Genomic DNA, 16,999 nt, shown 5'->3' with positions numbered 1-16,999 from the left:
CAAATATTTACGCAATAATTTGCTCTTTCCTAGAAAAACAAAGTTGTAAAAATGGTATATCTGTTAAAGTGCAGCTTTAAATTTATGTATAAACCATTTTAAATTAGTTTTAATACGGCGCCAGTGTCTCGTTTTGATTAAAACTATAAATAATGTTGTTTATTACCCTTATACATACACATAAACCTTTGTGAAATTATGACAATCTGGAATTCATGCATTTACACAGTTAGTAAGCCAAAGGTCACCATTTATGGAAAGAAGTTAGTGACATAGTAATATGGTTTAAATTAATATAAGTATATCTCAATTTTTATCTCATTTTTACTAACCGAAATTTTCTACTTTGGGCCAAGCACTACAACACGTGTTGAAACACGAAAGTAACTAACTACATTTCCTTCTATCCAGTTAGTCGTCATTCCTTCATTTCACTGGTCATTCCATGACGTAACTCGACCTTCTAGAGAGAGTGTGACGTCATAATAGTCTTTGTTTTTCACACGTTTTATAGTTTGAAAATGGTGGTTCAGTATTGTAGCATTTGCGATGTTATATATATTCCCCTATTGTTCGTGATACAGCAGAAAGGATTTTAAGTTCATTCTACATTTCATTCTGGTATCTCTTTATTTCTGTTTGTGTCTACATTCTGCTCGTTTATTAATTAAAAAAATATTTCCAAAAAGCATCTCATACTTCCGGTAGTGGTGGTCACTTAGCAGGGGACGGGCAATGTCTATACGTGTTGTTGTTGTCTACAGGGAACGCTGGAGAAACTACACGCCATGTTGCTGTTGTTTGTATTATGTGTTATACCTATGTCTGTAATAACATTAAACTACGTAACATATCTTATTTGTTATGTATTTTTTTTCATAAATGTTGTATATAAATATGACATACACAACTAAAATAGAAATATAACATACACAACTAAAATAAGTCTTTGGTACGAATTTGGAGCACGTGTCAATATGGAATACTGATGCATGTATATCGGGGCAGGCAAACACGTGATGTTGTGACGTCACTTGGCGACCATCTGGGCGGCGGAGATGATGACGTGGTCCCGACGGCCCTGTTTGCTCCTCCGGAAGTTGGGACTGAGCGTTTTGTGAAGCCGGTCCAGAACGCCCAGTAAGCCATAGTTACCCGTGAACCTAGACAAACAAGGTTTAGGATATATTTATAGGCAAAAGCAATATCAGGGAGCAACTTCCGTATGTTTATCATTACGGAGACTATTAAGAGTATATGCAAGAGAATGGCATAGAGATATGTACTAGTTTATGTAAGCCGAGAACGACGTCAGCTGAATAGTAAATACATCATTGCGAGAAAGAGGATGGATCTAGAAGAATTAAAAATGTTACTTTATATAATAGAAAGCTAGTTAAATGAAAAATAAAAACAATCGCTGGATTCAAGATCTTTTTAAAAAAATGATTCGGTTGTGATTTTTTTTCTATATCATATTATATATTATAGTTTCGAGAATTAATATAAACTAATGAAACTGGTAAAGGTGGTCAAGAAATGATTAATAATGCTATAAAATATGGTTTTGAAATGCCATGTACTACTTGTAATATAATACCTTTTTAAACTGTGACATACGAATACCAATTTACCAAGATCAGTCACATACAGCAAAATTACCTATAAAAACAAGGACACGTGTGAGTGTAATGTGTTTTAAACGGAAGCAACACATTACTCACACAAAGCAACGTCACAGGCCTGTTCTCCAGTCGTGGGTTCGAATCCCACTTCTGACTTGTATTTATTTATTCAAAACCTCATGTTCTCCCTTGTTTTTAACACACACAATGTCACAAGACAACTATGCTTGTATTTATGATACCAAGTATAAGAGTTTATTTATTTTTGTATTTTTATGGTGGCATATTACTGCCGTAAGATAACCTGATAGCGTCCGCGAATTGTTTCGTGTTAACAACTTAATTTTCGCGATAATTATCTAGCTATCTAGTTAATATTCGCGATACTTATTTGGTAGGATAAATATCACAAGACCAAATTCAGGCTTGGAACGGTGCCCAGAACTGCCGCCTTTTACCCTTTTTAGCTCTACAACACAATCAGGTTGTTACTTGCTGTGGAATTCACGTACCATAACTATTACCTGTTAGCGCCTGAATCTCGAGTGCATTTATAGGTAACTTGTAACACGAATCAGATTCGTGTTACAAGTTATCTTATCTAGTCAACCAGTTAGTAAGTTACTTACTAAGTGCAATTCGCAAATCATAGCTAGATAACCAGTTACTGCTAAAAGACAAAAATGCATTTATAGGTGAGTGGTAGCACTTGAGGTGGTTGTAGTGAAAGCGGGGGAAGGAATGAGCGGCAAATGCAAGCAACTGTGATGGATTGGGGTGAAAGGGGAGTACTCACTTGAGGTGGCGATAGTCGTGAAACTCGGATGGGTGAAGGAGCGTGTAAGGGGAGTGCTCATACGAGGTGGCGGTACTCCAGAAACCTGGACGAGGGTAGGAGCGCCAAATCGTAGCAGCTGTGATGGATTGGGGTGTCAGGGGAGTACTCACTTTAGGTGGTGGTAGTCGTGAAACTCGGGCGAGGGTAGGAGCGGCAAATGGTAACCGCTGTGGTGGATAATCGTCACAGCTGTTGCCAACCCGATCCACGTCATCGTCGTCACCTAAAATAAATAAAATAAAGAGCCTTCGTGAACAAGTTTATTGATGTGTACTTTCATCTCTGGTCATATAATGTCCGCTCCGAAGAATAAGTCGAATAGGTTAACAAATGTCGGTCATCCGGTTGGATGGTCGGTCGGATTGACAGTCGGTCAGTTTGCCATGTTTTGACTGCATTACAAATCAAGAACATAACAAAACTGCAGGGGTACCCATGAGAGAGAGAATTTATCTATTGTATATTTCATATAGTTTATATAACACTTGTATACATGAATTACATATTTGGTCCAACCTCGAAGTCACAGTCAGCATTTGTTTAAAAAAACAACAACACGTTTTTCAGTCCAACAACAAAATAACTGTATGACATTGAAATTGTGTATGCAGGTTTACTTAGCCTGTAGATGACTCTATGGATTTGGGCCTAGGAGGTCAAAGGTCAATATCACACACACAAAAAAACACATTGCGGAACGTTTGTCTGCGCAGTGGCAAAAGAATGGTTTGGTATAGTATGTTCAAGAACAATACTTATTTCTTAACAAGGATTATTTGTGACCAAATAGTTCAATAGTCAATTTGTTGTCCTTACAAAAATAAGTCCATGATTTGTAAGCACCAAGTGAGCAGTGATTTATTCTATAGATAATTGACTTCTAATGTCAATGTAAAGACATTTCTTCTTGAAACATCTTAATGCAACCCAGCCCATGTTTCTGACAAACAAGTTCATCTGCATCCCGGCGTGTAATTGTAAGATAGGCAATGGACAATTCATACAGTAAAATATACAATATAAATATTCCGTGGATTAAAGTCAATGTATTCAAATTTACGCGGGTGCGTGCGAGTTGGCGACGGCACAGTTACACAACCCTTTCTAACGTTGACACTGGACAAGGGGATGTAACCCGTACAATAATTTTAAATCTATATATTAATGATTTATCTTTCTTCCTACGGTCAACGAACTTTTCATTACTGGACAAATTGCGAATATAATAAGTATATTTTTTGCAAATGACGTGGTGAACTGTGCTAACACTGCTATTGAACTACAGTTACAATTAAATTCTATTTCGGAACTCTGTGAATATACTGATATGACTATTCATCCTGGACAAAGGCAAAATTAAAACTAGCTGCACAGGCCCGGAAGTCGGTATATGCTCTAAAGGGCGACCAGGGCATTCGGACACTTTTCCCACACTGAATATTCTAAAATATTTGATTTTATGGTTAAGCCTAAGCTTATATAATCGGAAATATCTAACATTCTTGAACAAGTCCAAATTCAATATTGTCAAGAATTCCTTGGGGTAAATGACGATGCCAATGACCGTATTCCTTTGGGAGAATACGGGAGGTTTCCATTGCATGTTTTGATCATCATGAACAGGAGTAAGCTACTATATATTTCTAATATTTACACCTCAACTTCCGTTCCTTAAATGAACTGCCTTTCGGCAATTGCGTTCATCAATCGATGAACGCAGCATCTTCGGATATGTTCGGATCGTAATTCATTGCAGAACAATATACATGAAAGCTATTGATCTTGTTATTGGTTGTATTGTGTCTGCAGGTCCCGTAAAATATAGATCAACATTTTTAAAAGTGTAAGTTTATTATATTTTAAATATATTGGTACCAGAATTGTGGTAATTTTACGTTTTAAAGTGATTTCAAGTGGTTGATCTTTTCCCGCGTTATTGTGACGTCATTTGAAAAAAATGTTTCCGGTTATAGTCGGGTCGTTCTATTTACAGAATGGGTAAGAACGGATTACTGAAAGGTTTTCTTAAATGAAATGAAGTATTTTTTTTAACAATTCTTGAATGAAATAATGAACTATTGGTGTAAATATAAGGAAAGATTTGCGGGGTTGATGTCATCATCGGGGATATGAACGCAATTGGGTTGGTCAAAGTACGTGTGGAGTCCTTCGGACTCCACACACATTGACCAACCCAGTTGCGTTCATACCCCGATAATGACATCAACCCCGCAATTCATTCCTTAAATGAACGTTATCTATGAAAATGCTATTTAATGCTTAAACGACATGATGACATTGGGAGGAAATATTGGGCTACATCTGTAAAGAATTCATTGTACAAATATGGTTTTGGTTGTGTTTGGCTAAGCCAGGAAGTTGGAAATGTTTGTGATTTTTGAATACCATTTAAAAACATGTTAGTAGGTTGTAATAGACAAAAATGGTTCGAAAATATGAGAGACTGAACACGATGTTATCACATATAAGCATTTTAAAACTTTTTTAAGCCCAGAAAAGATATTTATGTATTATTTTTCCATTTTATGTGAGGAAATCGATAGCGAGATTTCGATGTTCTAGCCATAAATTGTTTATTGAGACTTGTCGACATTGCGGTGTCGAACGGGAAAATCGAGTGTGAAGATATTGCTTATTTTTATATTAGATGTGTAGAAGATGAATTGCATGTACTCTTTCAATGTTACAAATTAAGACAAGAAAGGCAATTATATATATATTCGTGGTACAGAGGTAGGCAAGACTTCCAAAACTTCATTAATATTATACAAAGTCTAAACGATGACAGACTATAAAAAAGCATTCTTTGTAAATGTTATAATAAAATAAAACGATAAAGAATAATGACTGGCAATAAGAAAACACAACTCTATAGACTTTATGTTTTGGTATTGTATATGTTGTACTATGGGCCGGCCGTAGGCCTGAGGTCTTGGTCGGTAATACTGATGGTATTATGAAGGTTACATGCCACCCTTGGGGTATTTCCTTCTGTTTTAACCCATACTCACATGACATGCTCCTGTAACGAGAGGACCGGAAGCGAGCGTCATGAGGTTGCCAAATGCGAATTCGACCGGATGTGCATACACGGCGCCGAGGCCGATAGGGGCTGTCCACTCGTGGTGCACCTTGTGAAATCGGCGGTACAGGAAACCCGTGTGTAGCAACCTGGGGAGGGAGGGCAAAGAACAGGTGTGACTATAAAAAGGATCAAGAAGTAATAGCCGTATGGATGACCGCATGCCATGTACTACAACAGCGGCATTTATATAATATGCCTGTATCAGGAATCAAGTTATCACGCCTTAACTTAAAGTATTGAATCATCGGACAGAAGTGTAAACCATTGCGAATAGGCTTTTGTCTGCTATTATCACTGCTGAGACAAACGCACTTTAAAATGTGCCCATTCAGTCTATGACTGACGACTGGTAAACATCCTTAACAACCGCATTAATGTTTTATCACGGCCACGCATTACGTAAACTGTAAAGTACGTTACATCCAGGCGACCTCTCACATGTGCAAATTAATCAATCTTTAGACAGGAAATGGACTTTACCGTGTTTATTGGTAAAGTACATAGCATCCATTGACTGAAGTCACGTAATTCTATACCTATGTGAATAGTAGAATGTGACCTCCTCCATGAGAACACACACGAAGAAATGAACAAGGAATTCGTGCCAATGGGGTGGGGTAAAGGACAGGTCGCTGCCGCGCATCTTGTGCAGGAAGTAGTGAATCAGTGCGTACGGCATGCCCACCACAACGTAATTCACCGCCAGCTGCCGGATCAACCGCCGCAGCTCCTTCCTGTTCACCTAGACATAGATTTTGAAATCAAGTCATAGTTCTTTTGAAAATCTCAATGTCATTAAATCAGACCTAAACAAAGTAATTTACGTGGTTGGCGTATGTTAACCAAAGTACACATACTTCTTTAATTTGATTAAGTCATTTTATATCAAAGGTCTGTTATTTGCAGTTTCAGAGAAGATTTTCAATGATGTAATTGTATCCTATATAGAAAACCTGTCACCTCTTTTTCAGGGGAGCTTTAAACCACAGGGCCATACTTTGGATAATATTTGTAAAAGACATCAATAAATGCAACAGTTGGCCATTCTTGTATTGTCCTCTGTCTCTGTCCTGATAGCTCACTATCTCAGTAGTTGCAAATGGTTGTAGGTTCATGATTCTCCTGGTCATTGGTCATACAGCAAGATGTTGAATGTAGAATCAAGAAGCTTTCATTTCAGGCACTCCGAATTGAATAGAACTGTAACATTTGGATTGCCTAGAATTTGTAGGATTCCTAGGCAACATGTATCAGGTGTTGCAGTACATTTACTTTACTACAAATACTTTTACCCGTCCTTGTAAATCTAAAAAAGCTTTCATTTCGCAAAAGTAGTTCATATATTAAACTATAATAAGGTTGCTAAATCAGAGTTTGAATAATTCTAATATCTAGATTTGCCTTTAATTGCAGCAATTTAATGTCCAACTCATGATGTCAATTGAGCTGGTTAAGCAATACTACATTTTCTTGGTGTGGGGATTGCTTTATTTACTTGAATAAACAAACAGTTCTTGCGTTGAAAAGTACAATGTATTAACAATGTTACATGCAATTTTCTTGACCTGACTCCATCCAAGCCTTAAATCTTAGATCAACATGTACTTGGGGCTATGTGTTTTATAAATGAGAACTATAAATTCTGTTCAATTTAGTGCCACTTATGATATATCATTCCGAATACAAAAACACTAGCATTTTCTTTAAAACCACTAGCATTAATATCCTATGTTATGATAAATCCATTGCCAAGGTGGTAATTTGAAAACACTAGAAATTGTATCTGGTAAGGGTTTGACATAGTCTTTCTAGACAGCTGGACTTGTTTTGCAGTTACTTTGAAAATCTTCAAAAGCTAAACTGATCAAGACTGTAGCAAAAAACTCACAATACCAAAAGGGGTTTTAAAGACTTTAGAGATCATTCTCATATCACCTATACCATTAGTTTTTATCTACAAACTTAAGTCAACATAAAAATGTTTTACATTAATATTGCAATGAATAAAACATATTGCAATAACATACCAATCAAGCTTAAACATGAGATTTCAACATTTTCCAGATAAACAATAAATAATTTTACTTAATGATTTTCTCGATACTTACACAAGCTGGAAAATGGTCTCTTTTTGAATACTTTACATATTTCATGGCTTTCATCATTCAAACTAACATTTCGCTGGTTATTTCAATATTCAATGATTTTGTAAACATTCATAAATGATGATTAAAATTAAGATTCATACTAATCATGCCAACCAAAAACACCTGACTGACCAATTAGAATCCAATTTCGGCAGGGCTTATTGGTGGTTCAGTGAAATCAACCATGACCTCCCACAATCTGCACTGCTCAGCAGTAGTAAATGCATTGTTTCCATTGTTCTTATTTTCATACAGTTAGAAAACAACTGCAGTGAATAAAATTTATTCCTTCTCACTGAAAGAGAGTAAAGAATGAACGAAGCCGACGGTTACATTTAGTGGGATATCAAATCCTACAAATGTATTCATCATTTTATGTAACCGTATTTAGTATAAATGTTAAAGTTTTGAAAGTCTAAAAAGTTTCAATTTTTGTATATTTTGTGCTTCATTTAATTTCATTCTTTGAAATTTGTTTTTCTTAGTGTTCAATCACAAGCATACTTGTCCACATTCAAGTGCAAGAAAAGTCTCTAAATTATTATCTGAATAAATTTTTATATTAATGTTAGGTCGTCACATAAAAGATAAATAATGTATTGTGCTTTTTAAAAATAACAGGTTTTCATCTGTTTAAAATTATTTCAAATGCTGTGCATTGAAATTTGATTATGAGTCTAAATTATGACAGGAATAATTCAAGGAAATGTTTTTTTTTGTGATTTCTAGCATTTAAATTGTCTGAATCGCAAGAAAATTTATAAATTACGTAAGGTACCGGGTATTCTCAAATTGGTCACACTTTTTGAACTTTGTACTGTCTTCCTTTTGTTTGTCTCAAATTTAATACAACATTAGCTTCACTTGTTGTTTATTAAAGGGACTGTACACGCAAGCTTTTGCATCAGTCAATTGTAACCATGCACCCCCCCCCCCCCGGTCCAGGGAATAGCGGGGACTTTTACTTTCGGTTCAGCCAACCCAAGCTAAAATCCCCGCCCTGCAGGGATGATCTGATGGCAAAGTCCCCACCAAATCCCCCCAGCACCCAAGGGACATTAGGTTAAGCCACATCCGCACTGTATTTTCCACGAAGACCCGATACTGCGGGGCCACCTGAAAGGTAAAAACACGGCCCATTTCCCCGGTTTACCCCCGGATGTGGGGGCCCTGGTTACAATTGACTGGTGCATACTGATCCATAGTAATCCAATCTCATGCCAAGACGATTTCTGGTCTGACATCGCCAGGTAAGTTATTCTTAAGCATAAAAAAGCCTGGACAGCATTTGAGAAAGACTGTTGTGAGGTTAAATCTACATTACTTCACTATGCCACAACATTGGGTGATTACTGATTTTCATTCTTGGCTAGGAAACAAAAAGTGAGCACAAAGCGTCTTCAGAAAAAGAACTTTATGCAGCAGTCAAATGTAACCACGCCCGCACCCCTCCCCCTCCTCCAGGTCTGGGGAATACTTTGACTTTCAGTCCAACCAATCCCCTATAAAATCCCTGTCCTACCCTGCGGGAACGAACTGGTGGTAAAATCCCTGCCAAATAACCTCGCACCCCAAGGATCTTAGGTAAGGGTAATTCCCCGCTACATTTTGCGGGAAGACAAAACCACCGCAATCATCAGGCACTGCGAGGACACCTGAAAGGTGAAAACACTGCCCTTTTCCCTAGTATACCCCGAGGGGGGTGGTAACAATTGACTGGTGCATGATAAGAGTAAAAATCAAAAGTGAGCAGGCAAATGCCGATGGTTTATCACACAATGTCATTAAACAAAATGTACTTACACTGAGAATGGCTCCAGGACATTTCTATGCACATAGGTAAACACTCATCATATTCATAAGCCAGATGCTGTGCGCATATTCATACATTTGGCTTCATTTAGAATGAAACTTCATAAATAAGTATGCGCATATTTGATATTTCTTTATCTCCATTTTGCAAAATTGAAATCACATGATTTTATCAAACGAACTTGTATTGCTTGAAATTCAACGTGTCAAATTAAACATGCTATCCACGGTAAGATGACAATAAATCCGTTTGATGGTGGTAATCATTCAATGGCGGCTTTATTGATAAATTTCTTCAATATAACACGTATAAAATTCACATCATCAGCATCCGGAACTAGTGATAACATGTACATGTGTGAATCATTCGGCCGCTCTGATCAGAGTAAATGAGTCAATACTGTAGACTAGTACCCGAATTTACTTTTCCTCAAAAACACAAGTTATAACGTTATACAGACACGCGGCATATGGTTTTTATTTTACATTAATAGTATTTAAACAATCAATACCAAAAATCATGCTGTATTTAAAAAGTGCTGAGTGCCATGCAATGATTAGTTAAATAATAAACTTTGTATTTAAAAAGAAAATGTCACGGAAACATGCAAATTATGTCTAAAAAAAGAACAGCCCTGTTAATCAATTAACACCAACATTCTATACAAAGGATAACAATACTTAAATAAAAAAATATCCTGGTTGTTTACTACTTAGACCGCACGCTTGATTCGGTTTACGGACCCACAAGACATTTCGAATGCGCGTACTTTTCCAATATGTTTTTTACTTGGATATCTAGACATTTCAGAGTGCCTAGAACGAACCCCACCACACCAACAGAAGTCCAGTTTGGTGCTGAAGACATTCGAGATCGTAAAACACAAGCCCAACCATCACCGAAGTCCACTAAAACTTTCGTTATAAGTCCAGTTATGTCGATTATTACGGGTTTACCTAATGATAATTACCGGTTGGTTTTTGCCTGGCTGCGTCTTGTACTTGAGCATCCAGCGGGGCCTCTGGTAGACGTCAACGTAGAGAAAGGCCAGTCCTACCGACCAGAATGACAGCATGAACACCACGTTCAGACCTGCAGCAGGAATTGCTTCATTCTAATCAATTTAGACGCTTCAACCGCGGAAATATTGCCATACCAGTCCAGGGTTCAGTTAAGGTCAACAGTCACACACGTTACAAGACGCTTCAACCGTGGAAACATTGCCATATCAGTCCAGGGTTCAGTTAAGGTCAACAGTCACACACGTTACTAGACGCTTCAACTGTGGAAACATTGCCATACCAGTCCAGGGTTCAGTTAAGTTCAACAGTCGCACACGTTACTAGACGCTTCAACTGTGGAAACATTGCCATACCAGTCCAGGGTTCAGTTAAGGTCAACAGTCGCACACGTTACTAGACGCTTCAACTGTGGAAACATTGCCATACCAGTCTAGGGTTCAGTTAAGGTCAACAGTCACACACGTTACTAGACGCTTCAACTGTGGAAACATTGCCATAGCAGTCCAGGGTTCAGTTAAGGTCAACAGTCACACACGTTACTAGACGCTTTAACTGTGGAAACATTGCCATACCAGTCCAGGGTTCAGTTAAGTTCAACAGTCACACACGTTTCTAGACGCTTAAACTGTGGAAACATTGCCATACCAGTCCAGGGTTCAGTTAAGGTCAACAGTCGCACACGTAAAATGTTTTGTTTTGAACGTTCACTGCATGCGCAACACGATAATTATGCCACCCTTCGAAGAAGAGGGGTATATTGCTTTGCACAGGCATGTCGGTATGTCGGTCGGTCGTTCGGTCCGTCGGTAGATCAAAGCTTGTCCGAGTGATAACTCAACAATTCCTAGACGTAAGGTCATCAAACTTCACATGAAGGTTGGGCCTGACCAGTAGATGACCCCTTTTGATTTTGGGGGTCATCGGGTCAAAGGTCAAGGTCACAGTGACCTTTAATGGTAAAATAATTTTAAAGCTTGTCCGAGTGATAACTCAACAATGCCTGCACCCATGGCCCTCAAACTTGACATGGAGATTGGGCCTGACCAGTACATGACCCCTATTGTTTTTGGGGGTCATCAGACCAAAGGTCAAGGTCACAGTGACCTTGAATGGTAAAAGGTTGTCCGAGTGATAACGTGACAATGCCTGCACCCATGGCCCTCAAACTTGGGGCCTGACCAGTAGATGACCCCTATTGTTTTTGGGGGTCATTGGGCCAAAGGTTAAGGTCACAGTGACCTTGAATGGTAAAAGGTTGTCCGATTGATAACTCAACAATGCCTTCACCCATGGCCCTCAAACTTGATTTGGAGGTTGAGCCCGGCCAGAAGATTGTCCCTATTAATTTTAGGGGTCATTGGGCCAAAGGTCAAGGTCACAGTGACCTTGAATGATAAAAGGTTGTCCAAGTGATAACTCAACAATGCCTGCACCCATGGCCCTCAAACTTGAAATGGAGGTTGGGCCTGACCAGTAGATGACCCCTATTGATTTTAGAGGTCAAAGGTCAAGGTCACAGTGACCTTGAAAGCAAACTCGACAATTCTTGGACCTATGGTCATCAAACTTGAAATAAAGTTTGGGCCTGCCCAGTAGATGACCCCTATCGACTTTGGGGGTCATCAGGCCAAGGTCAATGTCACAGTAACCTTTAACGCAAAAAAGTTAACAAATCTTCCCCCACTGATATCTCAACAATGCCTGAACCTACGATCATTAAACTTGACATGGATGTTAAGCCTGACCAGTAGATCACCCTTATTGATTTAGGATTCATAGAGCCAAAGGTCAAGGTCACAGTGATCTTGAATGGTAAAAGGTTGTCCGAGTGATAACTCAACAATGCCTGAACCCATGGCCTTCAAACTTGACTTGGAGTTGCATCTGACTTGTAGATGACCCCTTATGATTTAAGGGGTCATCGGGTCAAAGGTCAAGGTCACAGTGACCTTGAACGAAAAAACTTGTCTTGTGATAACTTGACAATGCCTGCACCCATGGCCCTCAAACTTGACATTTAGGTTTCTGGTGACCAGCTGATGACTCTGGATTTTGAGTTCATAGAGTCAAAGGTCATGACGGTCATAACACACTTTATCCTCACACTTTAATGGTCATAATCTTAAAACAGCAACAAATCAGCTGTCATTTCGGTCCATGCATATTTCATTCAATTGTCCATATAATCCTGACAACATGGCGCTCAGGGGGGGGGGGGGGATAATGTTTGACAAACATCTCTTGTTTCAAACTAGTTTACTGAACGTAGTCGTCGGAGTCATAAATACATTTATCCACGCCCATTTAAGGAGTAGATCATCGTCGAATACCTGCGATACGCTACTACGCCATGCTTCGTTGTGTATCATATATGAAGTGTAACGGAAAATGTACCGTGGTTGCCGACGACGGGAATAGATGTGTCAACCTCAACGTTGATCTATATACGCTTCTTTACGAGAGGAATGGGCTTTTTGTGATGCGGTTGCCATTTAATGAAAAACGAACATAATATTTTCAAATGTAATAAGTAGGTAAATGCATGGATATACTAATTTGGGTCTACTAGATTCTTCCGGGAGTTGCATTTAAAAACACAATATTGTTCGAAAAAGAGTATTCCAAGCTGTTCATTAAATCATTACTGCCAATAAAAAATAATTACAAACTATGGCGATTACTACCTTATTACAAACTATGGCGATTACTACCTTATTACAAAATTCGGCGAATGCTACCTAAGACTAAGGCGATAGTTACCTTATTACAGACTACACCGATAGCTACCTTATTACAGACTACGACGATAACTACCTTATTACAGATTACGGCGATAACTACCTTATTACAGATTACGGCGATAACTACCTTATTACAGATTACGGCGATGGCTACCTTATAACAGACTTTGGCGATGGCGACCTTATTACAGACTACACCGATAGCAACCTTATTACAGACTACGACGATAACTACCTTATTACAGACTACGACGATAACTACCTTATTACAGACTACGACGATAACTACCTTATTACAGATTACGGCGATAACTACCTTATTACAGATTACGGCGATGGCTACCTTATAACAGACTTTGGCGATGGCGACCTTATTACAGACTACACCGATAGCTACCTTATTACAGACTACGACGATAACTACCTTATTACAGATTACGGCGATGGCTACCTTATAACAGACTTTGGCGATGGCTACCTTATTACAGACTATGACGATAACTACCTTATTACAGATTACGGCGATGGCTACCTTAAAACAGACTTTGGCGATGGCTACCTTATTACAGACTATGGCGATGGCAACCTTATTAAAGACTACGGCGATGGTTACCTTATTACAAACTACGGTGATGGCTACCTTAAAACAGACTACGGCCATGGCTACTTTATTATAGACTACAAGGATGGCTACCTTATTACAGACTACGGCGATGGCTACCTTATTACAGACTACGGCGATGGCTACCTTATTACAGACTTCGGCGATGGCTACCTTATTACAGACTTCGGCGATGGCTACCTTATAACAGACTTTGGCGATGGCTACCTTATAACATCCTAGGGCGATGGTTACTTTATTACAGACTACGGCAATGGCTACCTTATTACAGACTCCGGCGATGGCTACCTTATTACAGACAACGACGATGGCTTCCTTATTACTGACACAACGATGGTTACCATATTACAGACTAAGGCGATAGCTACTGTACCTTATTACAGAGTACGGCTAAAGCAACCTTATTACAGACTATGGTGATAACTTCCTTATAACAGAGTACGGCGATAGCTACCTTATCAAATACTAAGGCCATATATACCTTATTACAGACTATGGCGATAGCTTTCTTATAACAGAGTACGGCGATAGCTGCCTTATAACAGACAACGGCGATAGCTACCTTATCACCTACTAAGGCGATAGCTACCAGACAACGGCGATAGATACCTTACTAGAGTACGGTGATAGCTACCTTATCAAATACTAAGGCGATAGCTACCTTATAACAGAGTACGGCGATAGCTGCCTTATTACAGACAACGGCGATAGCTACCTTATTACAGAATACCGCTACCTTGGTAAACACTACGGCGATATATTCTTGATTACAGACTTGGGTGATAGCTACCTCATTACAGACCACGGCGATAGCTTTCTTGTAACATACTACGGTGAAAGCAACCTTATAAAAGTGTTTGGCGATAGCTACCTAATAACAGAGTACGGTAATAGCTATCTTATTGCAGACTACGACACAAACAACTTTAAAATTTACTTCAGCGATAGTTACCTTAGTACGGTGATAGCTACCTTATCACAGATTACGGTGATAGCTACCTTATTATAGACTACGGCGATAGCTACCTTATCACAGACTACGGTGATAGCTACCTTATCACATATTACGGTGATAGTTTCCTTATTATATACTACGGCGATAGCTACCTTATCACAGACTACAGCGATAGCTACCTTAAAAATGAGTACGGTGATAGCTACCTTATTTCATACTATAGCGATAGCTACCTTATCACAAACTACAGCGATTTTTACCTTATTAAAGAGTACGATGTTAGCTACCTTATTTCAAACTACAGCGATAGATACCTTATCACAAACTACAGCAATAGCCACCTTAAAAAATAGTACGGTGATAGCTACCTTATTTCATACTACAGCGATAGCTACCTTATAAAAGAGTACGGTGATTGCTACCTTATTTCAGACTACAGCGATAGCTACCTTATCACAGACTACAGCGATAGCTACCTTATAAAGAGTACAGTGAAAGCTACCTTATTTCAGACTACAGCGATAGCTACCTTATAAAGAGTACAGTGAAAGCTACCTTATTTCAGACTACAGCGATAGCTACCTTATAAAGAGTACAGTGAAAGCTACCTTATTTCAGACTACAGCGATAGCTACCTTATTACAGCCTACGGCGAAAGCTACCTTATCACAGACTACAGCGATAGCTACCTTAAATAGGACTACGGTGATAGCTACCTTATTACATACTACGGCGATAAATACCTTATTAAAGAACGGCGATAGCTACCTTATAATAGAGTACGGCGATAGCTTTCTTATTACTGTCTACGGCGATAGCTACCTTATAATAGAGTACGGCGATAGCTTTCTTATTACTGTCTACGGCGATAGCTACCTTATTATAGACTTCCGGGCGATAAACACCTTATTACAGACTATGGCGATAGCTACCTCATAACAGACTATGACGATAGCTACCTTATAACAGACTACGGTGATAGCTACCTCATAACAGACTACGGTGATAGCTACCTTATAACATACTACGGCGATAGCTACATCATAACTGACTACGGCGATAGCTACATTATTACAGACCACGACGACAGCTGCCTTATAACAAACTACGGCGAAAGCTATCTTGTTACAGACTACGGTGATAGCTACCTTTTTTATTAGAACTTGATTTTATGAATTCGTTTGCATACGTAAAATGTAATAAGATATGTAAAATTAATGCTATGAATATATATTTTATTCAATATATCTAAGGGCTTTGTTTTATGTTAAGTGTTTTGTGGAATCATACATTCCGGACAATGTGGGTAACTTATTGTTTTACAGCACTGACGGAGAATTTTAAATATATGGGATTGCAGGCAATCTGTGTAATATGTTCCCATTTGGAAGAGTTCTCAGATATTTATTTATAGGAAATTACCTTTGAGGTAATCGCGATAAAATATTGTTTGTATTATATCAAATCTTAAAATTGTTTCAGAATATAATTTGGCAAATTGAATTAAGATACTAAAACTCATTATTCTTAACATTTTCCGATAAATTGGGCTCGTCGGCCGATGGATTTTCAGTAGTCCAGTAGCACAAAAGTAATGGCCAGTTAAAACGAAAAAACGGTTTTATTATTACGAGTTATGACACACGTATGACGATTATTTCTGTTCTCAAAACAGGGCTATTTCTGTGTGTTTTTTACAACTTCGATGATCAGAATTTTTAAGGTATGACGAAGAAAGCGTACTGCAATAGATACTCACAGATGATGATGTCCCGCCCCTCTGTCCATGACATACTGTCCACTGCCTCTTGAACACGATAAGGCAGCCTTAAAGCGCCAACTGTATCCATTTCAAAAAACTTTTTTATTAAGGAGTACAATCAATATCTTCAAAATGTGTAATCCAAATAAACAAGAAGTCGGTTATTATATCCCACATTACTGATTGTGAACTTATCAACACAACACAGTCAAATACGTTTATCTCAAATTGTCGCAAACCGGGAGCAATTGTACATGAAGTAAATACTAGATAAGTTAATTCAAAATAAGACGGAATTCGATTTTTTTTTTAAATTAATTAATGTTGTTAATGAACAATTAAAGCATCCTCCGTTATACTATGCGACT

At 38.3% G+C, this 16,999-nt stretch overlaps 1 protein-coding gene across 1 annotated transcript; it reads right to left on the bottom strand.

The window, feature by feature from the left end:
• Positions 1-983: 983 nt before the first annotated feature.
• LOC128242266 (fatty acid hydroxylase domain-containing protein 2-like) lies at positions 984-16,973 on the bottom strand. The gene is made up of 6 exons (XM_052959357.1): positions 16,629-16,973; positions 10,500-10,621; positions 6,106-6,311; positions 5,496-5,655; positions 2,574-2,686; positions 984-1,163 (listed from the first exon to the last, which is right to left on the bottom strand). Exons 1-6 carry the CDS (start codon positions 16,717-16,719, stop codon positions 1,031-1,033), a joined length of 825 nt encoding a protein of 274 aa, XP_052815317.1. The 5' UTR covers positions 16,720-16,973; the 3' UTR covers positions 984-1,030.
• Positions 16,974-16,999: the final 26 nt, after the last annotated feature.

Source organism: Mya arenaria, chromosome 8, assembly GCF_026914265.1.
Source record: "Mya arenaria isolate MELC-2E11 chromosome 8, ASM2691426v1".
Lineage (NCBI taxonomy): Eukaryota > Metazoa > Mollusca > Bivalvia > Myida > Myidae > Mya > Mya arenaria.
This window is presented reverse-complemented; position numbering and strand designations above follow the sequence as displayed.